This window comes from Paramisgurnus dabryanus, chromosome 1 (assembly GCF_030506205.2).
Source record: "Paramisgurnus dabryanus chromosome 1, PD_genome_1.1, whole genome shotgun sequence".
NCBI lineage: Eukaryota > Metazoa > Chordata > Actinopteri > Cypriniformes > Cobitidae > Paramisgurnus > Paramisgurnus dabryanus.
Window position 1 is genome coordinate 41,799,855 of NC_133337.1, and position 22,137 is coordinate 41,821,991.

Below are 22,137 nucleotides of genomic sequence, written 5' to 3' on the forward strand. Positions count from 1 at the left end.
AATTAATTGAATATGCAATTTAATGTTGGGGCATACATCTCGACTGTAACATCACAGTCGGTTTTATGTTGACTTGAGATTGGCCGGTTGGCAGGTCTTTTCCCTGCATGATGTTTACATAAGGGGAAAATGTTTTTGGAGCTTACGATATGTCATTACCATGTACAGAACTCTTAATATTCATGTATGCCTAGGTAAATAGTTTTACATTCTATGGCACCATTAATGTAAGATTTCTTATCCTGTATAGCTCATTGGAAAAGCATTCAAACCAAGGGAACGCACACACTGATAAATATTGTGCACCTTGTAATGCACTGTATGTTGCTTTGGATAAAAGCATCTGTCAAATGCATAAATGCAAGGTAAATATAAATGCTTGTGAGCGGTGGTATCTATGAGATGACACTGAAGATGCATGTGGAGTACCATTTGGATAACTTTGCCACAAGAGTTTGAGACACTTATTTTGTCAGACATTTAGGAAGACAAATGAAAGCGAATACATCAACTACATTCCCTGTGTCATGTCACAGATAATAGAAAAACCTTTGCTTTGGCTAGGACGTTTGTACCTGTCAATATCTTGACATTTCATAATTTTCTTTCAGCATGAGTCCAGTGATGATGAGTCAAATCATTTTGAGCTTTATTCTTTTTTTCACAATTTATGACTTTTATATATTTTAATATCAACTAAAACAAGTTAATAAAAATAAATGATAAATAACTTGTTGCTGTTTAACAACTTACTGAGGTATTATGGTAAAAATAGATAATGTTTTAAATTAACCAGGCTAATCAAAAGGTGAAAATATCAACATACTATCATATAATTTGTAGTTGTTATATGGTAACAATATGACTTTGCATTAAATCAATTAAATGATAAGTTAATGGGCACAGGAATAAAGACTTTATTTGATTCAATTGTTACTCTTTAAAAAACTCAAAATCTTTCAAAAACTCAAAATATTTGCAATACTTTAATCTCAGCTTTACAATGTCAAACTTTTATTTAAATTTTAACTTTTTTAATTTTACAATCTCATGATAAATTTAATTACAACAAACCGTTACACAAAAACCTATCAATGCACAACATCATTAATCAATTTCTTAGATTCAATGGGGAATTATATATATAAAAAAACTTTCACTACAGTACAGTCACTTTAAGCACAGCGCCGGGATATCAACATTTATTTACAATTATTAAAAAACCTTTCTCCGCCTGTATGCACAAGTCAATGGCTTCATCTTTGTTTTGTTTACTTCTCTATTCATGTTCAGCGTTGTGATTCAGACACCTCGACTGGAGATTAAGAGCTTCAATATGAAACAAATTATATAAAGTTCATTCAGAAGCAGCTGATCCCTAAAGCCGCTTCCATTGTTTGAAAATCAGTCATTGGAAAGCAAATAACACCGGCTGTCGTTGGTTTCGCTCCCATCATGCGGTCAGACATGTGGACAGATATTATCATCATATACTGTACACTGTTCCTGATCATGATGAATCAGTTACTGAGAATCAGCTGAAGGGTTCAATGCCCACAGGTCCTCATCTCATCTTTCTCAGACGCAGTCGGTTTTCTTTATCCCGCTTTTTTAACGTGTTGATGAACTGGGTGAAAAAGAGTTCCTGGTCTTTCCTCTTGAGAACTTGTTTGAATCGTGGATCTTTTCCGTATTTTTCCGAAAACTCCTTGAATGTTGATCTACGAGAGAGAAAACAGAAATGAGTTCTTCAAGTGGTATCAGATGTTTTATTATGGCTCGAAATTGTTGTCCATGATGGCTCTCGATCCTGTTTTCTTGTGAAAAACAAAATAGAGGTTTGATTGTGGATGTTTTTCTGGCTTGGTGGTAAAATCTCAATAAAAGAAATCTGAGGAAGCGGTACGTTTTGCTTCGGGTGGTGGAGCGAAACGCTCAGTGAAAACATCAGATGAAAATGCATGTACCTGCTTCAGGAGTAATGCATTATCTGCTGTCTTGTACTGCCTCACAGCACTATAGCGGCTAAACATAAACCTTGGTACCCAATGTGCTGAAACATTAGGTTTACCTCCCACAGGCCAGTCTCACATGGAAACATCACCTCATTTCAAAGCATTCAGTGAAATCTCTTTTTTCTATCTCTGTATCTAGTGGTTGAATTTGTATAAATTACAAATCTGGAATATTGTCTACATATGTCTTGTGTTCTTGTCTTTTTTGTGATAATTGTATATTTCTTTAGCCTTACAGTATTTGTGCCTTTCCATTGCATGGTAGGGGTGAGCGGGGCACAAACTAACGTGGGGTTAATTGTAACGCAGCTACTTTACTTATTTATACAGGGCAAAGCAATCTGTGCTTTTGGTCTTTTTCTCTTAATTCAGAAGATCTTCTCTAAATTTATGAAAATTTTTCATGTGTTTTGGTTAAGATATTGAACATAGAGGGCCCTATTTTAACGATCTGAAACGCAAGTGTGAAGCGCAAAACGCAAGTGACTTTGTGGGCGGATCTTGGGCGCTGTTGCTATTTTCCCGCCATGAGAAATAACTCTTGCGCCGGGCGCAAATCAATAAGGGGTTGGTCTGAAGTAGGTTCATTATTCATAGGTGTGGTTTGGGCGTAACTTCAAATAAACCAACGCTATCCAACATTCCCTTTAAATGCAAGTGCGCAAGTTCCATGCCGGGTTGCTATTATTATAACGGATTTACCAGGCGTACGCCAGGAGCGGTTTACAGCCGAGGAGACCGACGTTCTTGTAAGAGCAGTCAAAGACAGAGAAGTTGTTTTGTATGGGGATAGAAGAAACCCTGAAAGGGTTTGGGGGCTTTGAAATCGGACCCAAGAAACGCAAGCAAGGTCCAACCCCAAAGAACACTTACAAATCAAGTTCATATACATTTAGGTTTCTTATGAAAACATTTTAATTATTATTTACATAAAATAAACGTACTACAGCCACAAAACAAACTTATGAAAATATTTTAATCGTTATTTGCATGAGAATTTTTTAACGCAGCCACACAAAATAAATAAAAACTATCACCACAATGCTCACCACAATGATTTCCCTTATCTCATGTATTAATATTTTTTATTGTAACAATTTATGATTTGCAAAAATAACTGTTGCATCTGTGTAGATTAGATAAGCAAAGTGTGTGCGCATTGTGCACGCTATACATTATGGTCAAGCATGCGCCCTTAAAATAGCATAATGAACCACGCGTAATGCGCCACTGACTTTAGACTAGTTTTTTTCTGGTCAGTGGCGCAATTGTTTTTTGAAACTGCAAAATAGCATCAGGGATGGTTTGCGCTGCAACACGCCTCCTTTTTTGCGCTGAACCGCCCAGGGAGCGCAAGTTCATTCCCTAGTTTGCTGACTTGCGTCTGTGGAGGGAAAAAACTTGCTGTGTGCCGGTGCAAAATACAAATGATACATGCGTCACTGACAAAGTCAATTGCGTTAGGTGCAAGATAGGGCCCAGAGTGTTTTGGAGGCATACAAGTAAATTTCTTCGTCTTATGTTTCTTTCGATCTCTGAGTTAGGTGTGTAAGTCACCAATTTCCAACCTTATATTATTTTAATCACTGTCTTGTAAACTAAAACATAACACCATTTTTGAAACAGGTCTGCAACTGATAGCTGGGAATGAAATTTTTTTTTACAAAGCGGGGTTGTTTTTTACACATCCAGTATACAATAATAAAAATCTACTTATATGCATTGATGCTTAATACAAAGATGATTAGATAAGGGATCATGGATGGATGAACTTGTGGATATCTATCAATTATAGACAGATAAAATATCCACCTACACAGCAAAGTCAAGAGTGGCACCCATACATTATTGTAAATCAGAGATGTTTCCCTATGAGACATTTCAAAATGATATTCACTGTATGTATCTACCCAAGTCAATGACTTATTTAAGACGATCTCTTTCTTTAAATATATATTGTGCTGTGCATGTATAGCATGTACATGTATTAACATTAGGGCTTTGATTCACATTTCCTCTGGTATGTTTACCATAAATTAAGCAGGAAAGGAAGATAGTAAAGGCACAGGAAAAGTCTGGAGACTCTTTCATGTCCCGTGTGAGACCTCAGAGAGGAAATAACGTTATTAAATACACAAACCCAAAGAATCCTGGTACAGAATGGCAAAGTCCATCAGTTATTAACAGCGCTGCTGAATAAATAAAGCTTGTCCTGAAGTCACTTTATTTATGCATCAGCAAAAGGCGTATTGCGGGTTTAAACCTGCGCTGTATCTAAACTCACCTGGGCGTGATTTTTGACTCCTCCAGCAGTTTTCTGTATTCCTCTTTTGCTTGCTGAAGTTTGCACTTTTTCTCTTTGTACTCCTCATTCATTCTTGCTTTCACAAACTGATCGAAAATCTGTGGATGAAGACGCCAAATGTTTTCATTTTAGTCATATGATTAAAAAGTTTTTTTTTATTAAATATAGTGTTGCTTGGTTAATTTATAGTGATAAAGATTATCATACATTATTAAAGCTATCCACAATAATATTAATTCATTCCCCGCTAGCATTTTTTTTTTTAAGTTGTCCGCCAGCATTTTTTTGTGATTTTTTTTGTGCCTTCCATGCCAATTTTTTTTCTATAAATATATAAACATACAAATATACCAAATAAAATAACAGACCCTTTACTTTCAATCAAACAAACAAAACGGGGAAAAAAAAGTTTAATTCTATCTTCATTTGTTCTCTTTTTATAACCTCTTACATATGGGTTGGTTTCTTCAAAAATACCACATTTTGAGCAAGAAGCTGAAATAATTGAATTTTTGTAAAGGAATTTGGTTAGAGATCAGTTTCAGTTTTTATAAATTGGGTAAGAGTGGATACTAGGGTTGCAACAGTTCAAATTACTTACGGTTCGGTGTGTGTCACGGTTTTAGGGTCATGGTTTTGGTAAATTTTGGTTTATGGGGACAAAAAGGCTACTGTCAAATTTAAAGAAAATTTAATTATTTATTGGGTTACAAACACCTAACGCTTTGGTCACAACAGGCTTCTTTACAAAAAATAAAAACCTAAGCAGTTTTTAACCCAACATGATCTCATGGAAATCCGTGTTATATTCACAGAAAATTTGATCACTTTATCCTTGTTCATGTCACAGAATTCAGCTTATTTCCGTGACGGGAGCACGGATGTGGTTTCCGTATCACTCCCATGGATTTCTTGTGTCATTTTATGTATTGTTTTCTCATTATGTTCCTAACACGGTGCAGTGCACGTGTGTGCCGAACCCTGGGAGGATAACAGGATGGTTTGTTTCTTTACCTAGAATCGTGCCCCCCTAGCGGATACCATCTAGTGGATAATTACTCATCAGGGAAGCGTCATTGGCAGGGAAAGAGTTAATGCTAATATTAAACTCGCAATGCAGTAGGGGCTAATATTAAAAGTTGATGAGTGATCACAGATATACAGGCCGAATTTATGTTAATCTTACTGTTTTCAGTCTTTTGTTTTCAACTCAACTGTTATGCAATTTGATGATGTTTTTGCACTGATGCCAAACTCATTTATTTGTTATGAATAATTTATCTTCTGGCTTGCGTCCATGCGTTTTTAAATAAGATCAGAAACTAATCAAATGAGGTAATGTGGTTCATTTTGTAAAGTATTGGATTCACCCTATTATCTAAAAATATGCATTGCCGCAAGGTTATTTAATTCAGAAGCCATTTGAGTTTAATTTCCAGTAAAATTATTTCCATTTGTACCATAAAAACTTAACTCGGGAAAAACTTGAGGTAATTTACTTTGATGTTTATCGAGTTGATGTGAGCAAAAGCGAGAGCTACCTGTTTACGTTCCTCCGGACACAGCAGCAGGTAACGTGGGTCAAAGACGATTTTGTGTAATTCCTTCTCCCATGTGGAGAATGCCGACACCTGTTCAAGACAACCGGGATGAAATACGGCTCAACCACAACAAACTTGCGTCAATTACTGCCTGCTGCCTTACTTTGTTTTAACATTCACACTGTGTGCAAATACACAGCCTTTGATGGAGCCGAAAGTGTTCCCTCCGTGAGATTTCAAGGCTGAAGCGCTCATTGTGGGGTTTTGTGAAGAAGTGTTCAGGAATTGATCATGGACTTGATTATAGAGATAAACTATAAAGTGCTATAAATCACCAGTTCACATCATTGGAAACAAAATAGGCAGTTTCTTAAAGCAATAGTGCCTACAAAAATGTTGTCTCACTCTGATGTTGTTGGCATTTTGTGGCAATGGTCACCATGAATTATATTAAGGTTTGCATGAAAATATAACAAAAATTTCTCTTGTGTCTTATTAGGCTTTAGTTAACCATGAATGTGGCTTAATAAATCATTTCTTTAACCCTTATAGCCTGAAGTAGAGGTCTTCTCAGGTCCAAAGAAATGTACCCGACCCAAAATGACCCCAATCACTTTATACCCGAACCCAGCGTGCATAAATAATTTTTTTTCAAGAAATACCCGACCCTGGACAACCCGAGAAAATTTGACTCGAGTCCGACCCGAACCAGTGGCATTTTTTTAACCCGAATGTAAATGGTACCAATGTGTGTGCCGCAGCAGTCAGAAAGAAACCCTGCTGGTCCATTCATTTGAAGACGACACCCAGGTAACTGCTAAAATGTACATTGCTTGACAAGTCTGTCTCAATGAAAATTAAACTACCGCCAGCCACACAATGTCACAAGAGCTCTTGGCACACAGAGGAGAGGTTTGAAAACGACATTGACACGCACACGCAAGACAGTTCCGGTTTTTCGGGTCTTTTCGGCAAAAACACATTAATTTTAAATTACCCGAGACCAGATGCCACTAATATTATACCCGACCCGTGTCCGAGGCACACTAAACTTTTAGACCCGAACCAGATCGGGTCTCGGGTTGGACCTCGGGTTTTCAGATCTAAGTGGACCTGTGAAGACCTCTAGCCTGAAGTTATATTGGAAGAAATCAGATGCAAAACCCCAAAAAGTGCATTTGGCATGTTTTCTTGTAAATGAGCAAATTTTAACAGGTGGTTATGTTTAGGTTCAGTAATTTCATTTTAATGCCAATGAAAAGTTATTAGTCAGTAATTAAAAAGACTCATTTTCATAAATGTCATTTTAGTCATTTTATTGGCATTTAACAAATTTATTTCGCTGTTAAACCAAAAATGCATGCAAAAATCTCCTTCTAAAAAGGTAAAGGGTCCGAAAATGTTGTCAATATCCTAATATATTCAGTAAACCTCCTTAAACCGGGTAAAACATCTTGAACTTTGTATTTGTGTCGTCGTTCATCCAAATCTTCTGTGCACTTCCAGGCCTTACGAGTAAATAAAGTATTGTGTATATATCTATTTTATGCATATTTGGTGTGCTGTCCAGGGAGGGCTCCGAGTTGGGAATTTGTCCTGAACCCAGAGTACCACCCCCTCCCCTTTTACTTGGAAAAGAACCAACCAAGAGAAGGGTGATGGGGTGGCGCGGGACAGAGGTAAGAGACGGCTTTATATACCGGCTTTCTCTTGCACTGATTGGTTGATTACCTGAACATATTTTGTTAAATAAAACTTCATTTGGAGACAAATTGTTGTGGCGTTTAACGTATACTGCAAATAAACCAATATTTCTGAATGGAGGATTTAAAACTAAAGTATTTAATGAATGTATAATACGTGCCGACAGCTTTCAGTTCACAATCACATTTTTGACACATGTGGCATTTAACGGCTTTTTCATCTGAGCTCTTTGTTTTCTCTTATGGGATAAATGTAAATCTGTTTACCCCTCGTTCCAGTAGCATGTCTCTGAAGTGAGTGATGCGAAGCTCCAGTGGTAAACCCATCTCATTGCCTTTTCCTCCACTCACTTCATCACACTCAACAGTGTGCTCCAGCCTTAAAAAAATAAAGAAAATATGAATAATTATATATATCAAGAATTTTGGGGTGCATTGCAGATATTCTTGCAAACTCAGGGGTGGAGGAGAGATGCTAAATTGCCAGAAGCGATATTCAGGCAGCTCCTTCCAAATGATGATAGCACAGAATAATCAGACTCTATGCAAACTTACGTCTATCATTTGAAGATTATTTTATTCAATGCTTAAGACAAACAAAATCTCACATTTCTTCTTAAAATGTAAATTGCGTGGATGTAGGCACTTGTCTCAGAGCAGACGTTTGGCTGGACTTCAAAAGCCAACTGTTAAATAAAAAAAATCCTCAAGAAAGACAGTTTGAGAAATGAGTGCCAAGCTGTGAGTGCAGATGTTGCCATCCCAAATCCAAAGACGTCCTGTCGAGCCACGATTATCAGGGTGAGCGACGACACACAACGTCTGTCAAAATCTCTTGCATCTGTTAAAGCATCCTTGTCTTCTTTCTGGATAGACATGTAGTCGTGTTTTCACACAGCTCCATCACTTACTTGTTACGCTTGGTTTTTGATCCGCAGTCTTCGTCGTTGTCGTCATCATCATCAGCAAAGGGAGAATATGATCCGTCATCTGTTGATATAACAAACTAATTTCGATTCACAATATTTACTTCCAACAGGATTGTACCTCTCCCATAATAACATCTATACTGGTGCAGCGATGCGACAACTGAATCCTATCCCCTATGTCTGTCTACACTGCAAAAAATTCTTAGTATTTTTGTGTTGTTTTCAGTAAAAACATCAAAAAATTCTTAAATTCAGATGCTTTTTCTTGATGAGCAAAATGACCCAACAAAATAAGTCTTTAGACCAAAAATATCACATTTAAGTGATTTTGTGCATAAAACAAGCATAAAAATCTGCCAATTGTGTAAGCTATTTTTTCTTGAAATTTTCTTAAATTTAGTGTTTAAGAAAAATTTTCACGATTTTTTGCTTACTCCATTAGGAGATTTTTTTGCTTGTTTTATGCACAAAATCACTTCAAATTTGATATTTTGGTTTAAAAGACTAGACTTATTTTCTTGGGTCGTTTTGCTCATCAAGAAAAAGCATCTTAATTTAAGAATTTTTTTGATATTTTTACTGAAAACAAGACAAAAATACTAAGATTTTTTTTCTAGAAAATCATTTTTTTGCAGTGTATAATTTGTTGGTTTTGTCGCTGATGTTGCATCTCTTGTGTCAACACTACCTAAGTTCAGCATGTCAATAACCTCATCATTCATGTCACATTGTTCAGTTGTAAAATAAAACCATGAACATTTTTCGCATTCAAATTGTAGACATCAAACAGGTAAAGGTCATGGATAGGCGATGTCTGTGAATAACGGCAATAAAACTAAATCAATACAGATGAGAAGCCTACAGGGAAATCAAGCCAACCGTATAATAACTTCCAGACAAGACCCAGACTAATTCAATATTTGTTGAGCTGTTTCATTGGATTAGTGCTTTCACGTAATCCGCGAGTACAGCCGTGGTTTTGCGGTTTGTGGGTGTATTAACGTTTGCTTGAGCATCATTATCTCACTGTGAGGATTAAAGTTTCGTGTCGAGTTCATCCCACGAAATGTGACCCTGAATTTCATAGCAGAATTCATAAGTACAAGCCAAAAGGTAAGCAATTTCTCCTAAAAAAGTAATCTAGGGGTATGGATTGTATCCAGTGCTTTACAATACATTTATTTTTATCAGTCCGTGTGTCTTCTGGCTTCGAACCTATGATCTTTGTACTGCTAATGCAATGCTCTACCACAGAGCTATACCAGCTTATTTATACTTAGTCAACAAAGTGTTGGATTTACCAGCAGAACTAGTATAATGAGATGAAACTAATTCAAATGAATATTTAACAGCAAAAGCAGCTCTCACCTAAAGAGTCTTTCTTGCGTTTATGTGGCGGATCCTCTATGATGCGATTGAGGTCTCCACGGTCTTTCAGATCCATCGGCTTTTCCCATACTGACAGGTGCATTGTGGGATTGAAGAAAAAAACCCTGTCGTCTCCTGTCCACACCACACACCTGGACAAAAACAGATGTAATGCATGCCTTCATACATTAAAAATACCCAAGGGAACAACCTGACAGTGTTTTGTGATATTCTCCCGGGTGGCTGGGAAATCCCAAAGGATGTCTAAATGACAAAAAAGCAGGGGGCGACTGAAGCCAGATTTGCTGTTTTGACTGTTTAGTTTAGACCGTGATGTGTTTTTTTGCCTCACCGGCCATTTCCGGACTCATCTTTCACGATGACAGTTTCACAAGATTGTAAATGGATAAAATTCACGATGACTACAACCTCAAGTACCTACTTTTATACATTATTCTTCTGTGTCATAAATCAAAAAGTGACACATTTTTGAAAAAGGTCCTTCTTGGATATTTTGCATGAGAATTATGATTTTTCAGGTCTCGTAATATTTCAGGTCTCACGCAGTGCATGTCGGATGAAGTATTCATAGATTCTGCGGTAGTCTGTGAGGTAATTTGATACAACCTCATGCCAACCATGACAAACCAATTCTGACATTTCATTTTGCTTCGCCGTCCCATCAGTGAGATCGTCGGTGCTGTAGAACTGACCCAATGATATTAAAGATATCTGAAACGCCGCCCTGCTCATATGCAGTTATTCATAGTGCAGACAGATGGCTGGCACTGGTCACATGCTTTATTTATCCTTTCCGTAATTGCAGAGATTCTGTATTTGTAGATCACATCCATATAACCTCGGCATATTTATAAAACAATGAGCATAAAATACCCTTAAAGGCTAGAAACTCTCCTCGTAAAAGCTCTTTTATAGCTCTAGAGACTCAAAGATGATTTTTTTTCAATGTTAAAATACATAATACCCCAGCTTGATATGCAGGGACTATGGGTCCTATCATACACCCGGTGCAATGCAGCGCAAAGTTTTTTTAGCTCGACGCAATCATTTTCATGTTCAGTGCCATGTTGTTTAAATAGAAATACATTTGCGCCCATGGGCGTTCTGGTCTGAAAACGAGGTGTGTTCAGGCATTGTTGGCGTGTTGCTATTTTGAGGCAACTAAAATAGACTACGCCATTGACCAACTAAAACCTGCTCTAAAGTCAATGGCGCAATATTTTTTTGGTATTTAAAGAGCGTGTTAGTAATATGCACCTATAAACGAGACGACAACGTGCGTTTGCTTATCACATGCATGGATGCGCAGCAGCACACAAATGTTTTTAAATATGAAAAAATTAAGGATTAAAATGTAAAAGATTATTATTGAGTCTCTTGGACATACATGAGGACCGATTATGAGACGTTAGAAGCGTAAAGAGCTGCTTCACCTGGAGCCTGGCAAGTAATTGAATGTTTTGCTTTAAACAAATGCTACCCTACAGATTTATTGTATATTATGACTTTGTACCGGTGGATTTGGTGAGATGAGAACCTTTTTTTTAAGTAATGCTTTTAACTCATGGCGCTGTCCGAGTGCTGAAATGTTCGGCTCTCCACATGTTTATAAATTCTTTATCTCCTGTTTGTTACAAATAAAGTATTTTTAGAGTACAAACCTTTTCTTGCATATTTGTAAATTATTCTTTGAGATTACACTGATCATGTAGGCTAGCCATACATTTACAGCAATTAATGCAATGAAAACAATACAATTTTTAACATCAATCTTAAACTGGTGGTCTTCTTCCTCCACTTACTTTTTTAGTTTACAAATTCCACCATCTAAATTGGGAATCTGCATGGTGCAAGCGCAACTGGCTTTTAAATGGGATGAGAGCTGAGACTCTCTTTGGTTTATTGCACGTTACGCCCAAAACACATCCATTACTCATTACAAGAATAGGAACATTACGAGAATAGGAACAACCCTTTTAGACTGTGCGCTAGGCGCACAAACCATTTTCCCCGTTGTTAAATTAGCGAGGAAGCAAGGAAGATTGTTTTCGAGTCTTGATACTCTTAATAACTCTTTTAACATCAATCAGGTACCCAACTTTATATTTCTTAATAACTCTTTTAACATCAAGCAAGTCCTGCACCTTATTTTCTAATTCTTGCGAGTTTTAAAACCGAAACCAAAATGTCAGATGTGCATGTGGATGGACATGTATCTTTGTATAGGATAGACCTCTCAGAAAATGTACAAATAAAGATCATTTTAGTAGTTTAATTACTATTTCGAACATTGGGATCGCTTGACGAGGGCTTAATGTACAAATTTTTTATGAAAAACCTCTATTTCGACAAAAAACTAAATTAAATTATTCCTTTTTGCTGTAGCTCAAAATTAACATTTGTTTGTGATAATGCTGCAAAAACTACGCGTGTCTCCTTTGAGCAATTTCCTGTGATTCAGTCATGTATTGTCGTTAGGATAAATAAAAATTACCAAATGATATACAGCAGTGGTTGTCAAACCTTTTCAGCGTGTGGCCCCCTTGTGTTTGGCGCCTCCCTTCGTGCCCCCCCCAAAGAAAATGTCTGAATTCAAACTTTTTAAAACTTAAATTAGAACTTAAAACTTAATTTGAATTAAACAAAACATATTTCATTTTACAATCTAGTGCTGTTGGTTTAATTACACAGAATTGATGAAAAATGAATGTATTGTATAAAATGTCATAAAAATGGGACCCCTGGCACAATCTCAGTTTAAGAAACCACTGACATACAGAACAAAAAAAAGCTATTGCATAGATGTGAATAATTCAGATCAGCTGTGACCCTGTCTGTGAAATCCAGGCTATGATCTTTTTTAAGCTATAGATTTCATCAAAGTTTGATTTCACATTGATTTCAGTCTTTCACATGACCTTACTCAGTCAATATGAAAGATATCAAGGTTATATTTTCACAGAATGTCCTTTACGTGATGTAAGATGATTTTATGTAGAAAATAGTAAATTACATTGGCCTGGTTTTCACAGACTGGGCAACATTTGGTATTGGTAAAATTGCATTCTAGGAAACATAGAGACACACGCAGGAGTCTTTTTCTCAGGAGAAGCATGCATACTTTGTTTTCTTTCCAATTACAAAATATTTAAAGCAACACTATGTAGTTTTTTTTACTTTTAAATAATGTCTCTAAAATTATTTCAATGGTAGAACAACTTTTAAATGGACAAATTGTACTGTTGCTGCAACCTGAGCAGCCTCCTAGCTGCTACAAGCACACTCTGAAAGTGGCGGTGGAGGGTAGGAAACACAGCCCCGCCCCTCCCCCTTCCTGCAGAAGAGTGTCTGATACCAGGCACTATTGCGCTTTTCAACCACATGGGGGAGCTGTAAGTCATTTTTACATGGAAACTACATAGTGTTGCTTTAATCTAGAAGAAACACTGTAGACATTTAATGGCGGTTTCCAAGACAGGGATTAGACTAGTCCTAGACTAAAATAAATTTAACAGCTGTCCAAACTGAAAACAACATTCACTGACATATCTTAAACTATATCAATGCCCTTTGTTTTGCTTCAAAATGCACACCAGTAATGTTTTTAGTAAGGCATGCTTGTTACAACTAGTTATATTTCCTAATTAAACTAAGGCCTAGTCCTGGTTTAAGCTAATCCCTGTCCGGGAAACCACCTCATAAAGACTTTTTCCTATGGCTGTCTGCTGTAAATTATTTTATGCCCAATACGAATTTCACCTGAAGTGTATAATAATGCAACAGTTGTAAGTTCCCTGAGGCCTGAGCGTCTCAAATATGAGTTCATTGCAAAGATTTACCAGTGAATTCGGCTCTGTGAGTCAACAAAAGCTGAACGGATTAAGCTGCGATGCCTGCTGAGGTGCAAAAAAAAAAAAAACGTGTTTGTGTGTTTATGTTTGTATTCAAGGGAACACAATGCTCTGGCTGAGAGAAATATCTGGCATAACACAATGTCCCAATGCAGATTTGTGTTTGTATTTAACACTTGATCACTGTATTTTACTTCTGCGTGTCATCAAACACTCAATTTAAAAATTATGTGTGCCATTTAAATGGCCGGTTATACAAAAGTAACACAAAGGAAAAACGCCCTTATGCATTTGCTTACAATACTGGCATTATCAAGGGCATGTTGTTACTGAGACAACTGTGAAAGTTCAATTTCTTGGTAATTACATTGCATGCAGACAGAGATGTGTTCATTATTTATTAGTTATGAAGTTGTATTAAATTAAGAGTGAGCATTGCAATCATTTCTGTGCACACAGATCAGTTATTTACCATGGTGATCCTGGTATGGGTGTAGATGCAACAGGCCGCTTGTCTCTGGGCAAACTGTCCTCATCCATACCGACTTTAAACGTCTCTACCTGGACATAAATACACACTATATCAGTCACATACAGTATACAAGTGAGAATATTGATGGATAGATGTGATGATTTAGTAGCGGTCAAATAAACCACTATAATCACAGCAATAAAAGTGACAAATGATACGCCATTATATCAAAATAAAGGAATAAAAAAGATTAAAAGAGCGTACATTTTTATAATAAAAGGCAGTTCGCTAGGTTTGAATCAAACCTGCTGTTTATTTTCTCCTCTATGATTAAACAGGTAAGTGAACTGCAGTTATCTTACCTTAAACACTGCGTACAAGCCAAATACAGTTTATTATCAACTGGATAATGATTTAGATGTGTTTAGCACTAAATGCACAATCACAACACCAACCAATTACCCACAGTTCCTGCATGACCAACTGATTACTACTTCTCTAGTCTTCACGGTCAAATGAATTATCGTTCTGGGAAAATTTCGCCAATTAATTCCACTGAAAAGATTTTAAAAGCCGTCATCCTATGAGGACAAAGTGGTACACCGCACTCCAACAAAGGCAATTATTAACTCAGTGTTAATTGGACTCAAAATCTGATTTCGCCATAGTTTGACCTTTTCCACAAATCAGTTCGCTGTTCTTTTAAGAACCTTTAAGACAACCTGTGACAAAAGGTCTGGCACTACCTGAACTGAAAAGTGATGCCCTTTATGTAGACGTCGCTTATAACCTGAGCTTAAAGGAGACATTTCACAAGACTTTTTAAATATTCTGTGTCCCCAAAGTACCTATGTGAAGTTTCACCTCAAAATACCCCACAGATAATTTATTACAGCATTTGCTACTTTGTAGGTGCGAGCAAAAAGGTGCAGTTTTTTGGGTGTGTCCTTTAAAATGCAAATTAGCTGATGAAATGCAAACACGGATCGCCATAACGGTGGATTGTTGAAATTGAAACTTACTTTTGCTGTCAATTATTCTCTCTCTCTCTCTGCATTAAATGGCAATGCCGTGTTTGGGTAATGCAAATTAATGACCCATATTATTATAATAATATCCCCTTCTGACATCACAAAGTATGAACACAGAGAGAGGATTTTAGTAATGGGGACCGCCTATGCCGAGTCTGAGTCAAGACCGAGTCTTTGAAGGGTCGAGACCGAGTCTGTTGGTTTTCAAATAGAGTCGAGTCCGAGTCAAGACCGAGTCTTTGAGAAAGCAAGCCTGAGTCGAGACCGAGTCCTTCAGGAGTCGAGACCAAGACCATAAAAACATGTCAGTTTTCATATTCATGATTTAATATCACCCCAGTTATTAATCAACAGTTAGGCCTACAGACTAAGCTAGATTGGGAATTGTTTAGAGGAGCAGTCTTAACCGTAGACATGTATAATAAAGACTAAGGGCTCTATCTTACACCCGGCGCAATGCAGGGCAATGCGCGACGCAAGTGTCTTTTGCTAGTTTCCACCCTAATTTTCACGTTTAGCGCCGCGTTGTTTAAATAGCAAATGCATTTGCGCCCCCTTTTGCGCCCATGGGTGTTCTGGTCTGAAAACGAGGTGTGTTCAGGTGCATTGTTGGCGCGTTGCTATTTTGAGGCAACTAAAATAGACTACGCCATTGACCAACAAAAACCTGGCGCAATGTGTTTTATGTTATTTAAAGAGCGCATTAGTAAAATGCGCCTATAAACGGGAGGACAACGCGGGTTTGCTTATCACAAAGTACATGAATGCGCAGCAGCACAAAAATGCTTTTAAATATGAAAGATTAAAGGATTGAATGTAAAAGATTATTATTGAGTCTCTTGGACATAAATGAGGACTAATTATGAGACGTTAGAAGGCACAAAGAGCTGCTTCACCTGCAGCCTGGTAAGTAAATAAATGCTTTGCTTTAAACAAATGCATCTGTTTTTAAATGTTTTTTTAATGCTACCTCACAGATTTATTGTATATGATGACTCTGTACCTGCGGATATGGTGAGATGAGAAACATTTTTAAGTAATGCTTAAAAAAACTCTTTGCTAAAAAAACGCTGTCCAAATTGCTGAAATGTGAGGAGAGCCGTGCGCTGTGCGCTTTAGACAATGCGCTTAGATCGTTAAAATAGGGCCCTAGATGTGTTACGCTGAGTCTCTAACATCATCACCTGGCGGCCATCTTACCTCAGGCAGCTCGCTCACTTGTAGCGTTGTGTTTAATGGGGCAGGTAATTTTAAATGACCATAACTTGCAAATTTTTTTTACAGATTTTCAAACGGTTTGGTTTCTTACAAACGTTATTAACGTGGCTATAATTCTGGAGGCTTGAACATGTTTCATGAAAATTATTCATAAGTATGCAGTGTCATACTGTAGGTACATCTCTGACATTTATACCAAACTAAACCGTTTGAAAATCGGTAGAAAATTGAGCAAGTTATGGTCATTTAAAAGTACACGCTCCATTAAACACAATGCTTTGAGTGAGCGAGTGCCCTGTGGTAAGATGGCCGCCAAATGCGGACGTTCCACTCAATTGGCCAGCAGTGCGGGCGAGACATCTAGCCTTTATTATACATATCTATGGTCTTAACGTCTTAATATGGACTATGCTTTTACTATCATTAAAAAAAATCCCTACCACATGCATCATCTTCTGAGACCGGACTCGAGTACTACATCACTAGAGGATTTCTTGTCCATCATTTCTTGTCCATAAGATTTTTTATGTTTTTTTTTTAAAGTGGACTGCTGATGCTTATGATTTGGGGTCTTTGCCGTTACCACATGTGTAGCTATCTGCGATAGACTTAAAAAATGAATAAAATAAATGAAGTTGGACGGTTGATCTTCGTGAATTTTGGGACCATCTCTAAAGTACTCTTGTACATGTTTCTATCTTCAATAGTATTTAACAGTTTATTTGAATAAATATCAAAATCTAAAAAGTGTGCATTATAGCTGACAACCACATGAACGTGTTGGTTTTGTGATTGTTTGTTGACTATAAGTCATTTCATTGAATTGCTGTTAAAATTAGAAACGTGTATATTATGGATTAACTATAGAGATGGTCCCTAAATTCACCAGTGTCAAATTGTCAATTACTGTCCAATCTATTTTAGCTTGAGCAAATCCCTGATCCAAGTAAAATCTTGTTTGTTCATCCATGCAAATCTAGCAAAATATGCTTTTGCTGTCTACAACAAAACAACACGTAAGCTTTAATCACATCACAAGAATAAAACTTTTGTTATGTTGGGATCACGAGAATCCAACTTTTGTTATCTCAAGATAACGAGAATTTAAGTCGTGATCATGAGAAAACAAGCAAGCAAAAAAAAAAAAAAAAAAAACTCTCGGCTTCCGTAACAAAGAGAGACAAATTTTTTATATCTATTTATATTTTTTTCACATGCTTGCAGAGAATGGTTTACCAGATCTAAGTTACTGAGTTGTTATTTTTCATATTTAGGTTGATAGAAGCGCTGGGTACCAATTTTTTTATATATAGGTTATATATATATAAAGGCACAATATGTTAAATATTTGCATTAAGATATCCAAACTTACTAGCACATTGTTATATATTTTGTTCACATGTGAACTTACACTATCCCAAATGTTTTCAACAATATTTGTAACCAAAGAATTAGCTGTTTTAATCAATGCTCTACCCCTGTTCCAGAGGTCTCTTGTCAATGGTATCATTGTTATTGTTGCCAGGAACCATATGTGTTTTCATGTGACTTCATGTGGCACTGTGCAGACCGATCGGCATACAGTAAGACATTATATTATTGCATTTCAAAATCAGTACTCTCATATTAGTTTGATGTCATACGTCAGTCTCTGTGGCATGCATAAATATGCAGAATGTGGAGGTAGACACTTTTAGCACGCTGCTTCATTCTGGCTTGTATCAAGACGCGCTGTGGGCTAATGTACATCATTAACATGATTTGTTAATCCTGTCTGATCAGTTTCTATTGATAGTGAAGGTAAAAACTACAACTCCCATGTTTCACACACTTTCACAGCATCATCACACTATAGCCCTTGTTGTTGTTTAGCGACCACTAGTGGCGAAAATTACATAATGTGCCTTTAAATTTAAAAAACTTACCCAGAAAATAAAAATACACAGTAACACCAGACTAATAGACTTTGAATGACAAACCTCAGCTTTATTCCCTGGGTTTGGATCGTGATGGAGAACTAGGGCATCTCTGCAGGGCGTCTTCTTCAGTTCCAGTATCTTACCTGAGAAAGAGGAGGACAAACGTTTAATATGCCTCTGGTAATGACATCTTAAATCACATTGTCTTTTTAAACAATTAGTGCCTCATAAATAGTAAATATTGTAAAAGACAATGCCCTTTAATGTCAGGAATTATAATTAAACATTGAAACATTTACTCCGTCTACTAATGAAATTGTTATGCCATCCAGTTTCATTAATGGCATCCTGAAATGAAAATGCTGAGTTTATAATGAAAGCTATTTCATTCTTTGTTAAGCTGAACAATGAACAGCAAAGATGGGTGTCTATATTTACATACAGTCTAGAATATATTAACATTATATGTGCAATTTAAAAGTATTCAAGTGTGTAAATGAACATATTGTTTGATTTAAGATGGTAACTGAATGTGTTTTTATCCAAAACTTTAAAAAAAATTGTAGCCACTGTATGTATTTCCAGAAAATCATCAAGGTGCAAAAAATCCCAACATATGTATTTCACTTTTTAAGAAAATCAGAAAAACTCTTAAAAGAGATTATTTTTTTATTTATTTTTTTATAGAAATTTTAATAGAAAAATGTGATTGCAACAACCAAAATCTGGCAGGGGAATCAATAGGAAAAAGCCCACTGTGGCAGTCAGTGATGGTTGAAAGCATCGCACACAACATTCCCATTCACTTCAGTTAGTCTGGGTACATTCAAGCAGAGTCGGGCCATAAAATATGTTTTGACTGTATCTTTATGAAAAGCTTTGCAATGAGATGTGGCAAGAATGAGGTGGAGTGGAAATCAAAATGCGCCGCTTGATCTTTCCTGAATGGAATTAAACTCAAAGAAAAACCGCATACTGAATTAAGCGGTTTAACAGCAAATTCAAAAATATCTCCCATTCAAAGGTGTGACTGCTGAAGTTTAATTCTCCATGTGAAGAATACAGTTCAAGACACGCAAACACATTTATTAAGACACAAATGATGAGAAAGGCAGCTAGAGAAATACAAATGTTTTGCTGATTTTAGTGAAAAAAGGGAGTGATGTAAACAGGGTTCAGACACTTTTGACCAATGCATTTCCGATGATGTTTCCAGTTTTCGATTCTGTAGATGTTACTTCGGATTCATGTAAATTCCCCAAAAAGAAACTTGCTACAAGCAAGTTTTGTCCTACACAAACTCATCAGTCAAAATAAAAATTAAAACATTTACATTTTTCATAGTCAAAATTTTAAATCACAATTAAAAAAACCCTTCATTTTCCAGGTTTTCCGTGATCATGGGAAGCAAATGAGAATGTGTGCTGCATGAATCTGAAACGTGTCGTTTTAAAAAAACATTCAAGGCTGACACATCCCGATTAAATTTGCATGAAACTATTCGGGCCCCATAGCAACTCTTTGTATTACAACAACCAACTGCTTTGCAATAAAGGCCGAATGAAGATTCTGTTTGATTTATATCAGTTATCATCTCGACGCTTCAAGCGCTGACGGGGAACCTCTCATCCACGCCTACACGAGCCATTTATCTGCTTCTGTCAGATGAGACACTTGCTGCATGGCGTGCAGACACTTTTTGCCTTACATTTACAGACAACAATGGAGAATGTTTATGTGGTCACTGACTGCTTAAACAGAATACACAGAAAACAGGCGTCTAAACTTCATATGCGATACAGAAAATGCACAATCGTACAAACTTGCCAATGCAATCTAATTGCAATTTGTATGTATTTTACAAGGTGGATAATTTGTTAATTTTGCATGTTTTTGTATGATTTGCTTTCACCTCTGTGACGTTGGGTTGGGGTATCATTATTGTTTTTATTCTAATAATCATTCATTTTGTATACGATTCACTTTGCACAAATTTCATACGCATTGTAAAAAAGTACACATGAATTCCTTTGAGATCCAGATGGATGTGAAGAGTGTTGAAACAAATGTACGGCTAAACCTTGGACATTAGGGGTGTGAAGAGATCTCGTGCATAATGCTGATTTTTATTTCAAATAGGCTACCTACATATTACTGTAATGTATTTATTTGTTTTGATAGTTTTAATTTGAACCAATTATTATTTCATCGTTGTTATTATTATGTAATTTTAAAGGTTATTGCTCACTTGGGTCTATTTTATTACCAAAAAAATCAATTAACTTTATTATCAATTAGCAAAATAATTGTTAGGCACAGTCCTAGATTAGTTAAAACATAAAAAAAAATATTATCATTAAAGCAACACTATGTAGTTTCCATGTAAAAATGACTTACAGCTCCCCCATGTGGTTGAAAAGCGCAACAGTGCCTGGTATCAGACACTCTTCTGCAGGCAGGGGGAGGGGCGGGGCTGTGTTTCCTACCCTCCACCGCCACTTTCAGAGTGTGCTTGTAGCAGCTAGGAGGCTTCTCAGGTTGCAGCAACAGTACAATTTGTCCATTTAAAAGTTGTTCTACCACTGAAATAATTTTAGAGACATTATTTAAAGGTAAAAAAACTACATAGTGTTGCTTTAAAGAGTTCTTAAAAAGTGTAAAAATCTCGTCTCGTCTAGTCCTCGTGAAAGCAATCTCATCTTAAGTGTCTCGTCACACCCCTATTGGACATATATAAATATAGTCAGCTTTAAAGTTTCGTAAAAAAAGTGAGTTTACGATTTAGGTTGTTGTTAAGCCCAAAGTAAAATTAAAAGCGGCAAAAGCCATATGATAAAAACATCAATGTTTAATAAAGGTTACATCTAATATTAATCTAGTTTGAGAGCTATTTACGGTTGTATAAAATTTAGCGAATCACATGATGATTGAAAAAGCAATATCCAATTATCATCCTTTTCTGTGTGTACCAAGAAAACAACAAAAGTGAAAGAAACATGGAAAGAAAATTATCTTTCATTGCTTGCAGGGTGAACTTTGCAATAAACTTCCCAAAAAGTCGATCTCTATTTTAAAGATATGACAGATAAACAAAAACACAAACAGTGGGCTCAGATAAAGACCCTATAAAGGCATAAAATGACATTCATTCTAACCTAATCTAAATTGAAACATTGTTTGTTTTTATGTTAAGATGACCCTGATAGATGGAGATGCATATACAGTAATCTGATGCTTCTCTGAATACGGTACCCTGTATGTCTGAATAAGAAATCTCACACTACTTATTATGAACTCCCACCGTTATATGGGCTAAATGCAAAAAAGCTGTTGTGAAATTGCTGTTTAAGTATGTGTAATGTATGAACACACCTGCGGTTCTTTGCTCTTTCCAGTTTCCAGTGAGCAGGGTCACTCCAGGAGCGGTAAGTGATGTTACGGCGGTAATGTGAGAGGGCAGTACAGGTCCCAGCAAACTCTCCCAGGTGTTTCGTCTTCCTTAATGCCACAAACAACAAACGTGAAAATTCATTTTAATACACATAAACTGTGTCATTACAACTGTGCAGAACATTACCACATGACCAAAAACATATGTGACCCTGGACCACAAAACCAGTCACAAGTCGCACGGGTATATTTGTAGCAATGGACAAAAATTAATTGAATGGGGATACTATCCCAAAAAACTGTAGGATATATTACCGTATTTTTTGGACTATGGGCCCTATCTTGCACCCAGCGCAATTGACTTTGTCAGTGAC

The 22,137-nt window shown here is 36.6% G+C and overlaps 1 protein-coding gene across 3 annotated transcripts in view; it reads right to left on the minus strand.

Annotated features, from left to right (window-relative positions):
* Positions 1-680: 680 nt before the first annotated feature.
* tcerg1l (transcription elongation regulator 1 like) overlaps positions 681-22,137 on the minus strand; it is a 117,282-nt gene continuing 95,825 nt past the window's right edge. For 2 of the 3 annotated variants that reach the window (XM_073815023.1, XM_065262807.2), the window contains exons 6-14: positions 21,746-21,871; positions 18,434-18,516; positions 14,206-14,294; positions 9,862-10,013; positions 8,476-8,554; positions 7,832-7,943; positions 5,862-5,951; positions 4,300-4,418; positions 681-1,721 (exon numbers count right to left, since the gene is read on the minus strand). In XM_073815023.1, the coding sequence (XP_073671124.1) occupies positions 1,565-1,721; positions 4,300-4,418; positions 5,862-5,951; positions 7,832-7,943; positions 8,476-8,554; positions 9,862-10,013; positions 14,206-14,294; positions 18,434-18,516; positions 21,746-21,871 (1,007 nt within the window). In that variant the 3' untranslated portion in view covers positions 681-1,564. The remainder of the gene's footprint in view (positions 1,722-4,299; positions 4,419-5,861; positions 5,952-7,831; positions 7,944-8,475; positions 8,555-9,861; positions 10,014-14,205; positions 14,295-18,433; positions 18,517-21,745; positions 21,872-22,137) is intronic. The other variant, XM_073815024.1, reaches the window with a different exon arrangement.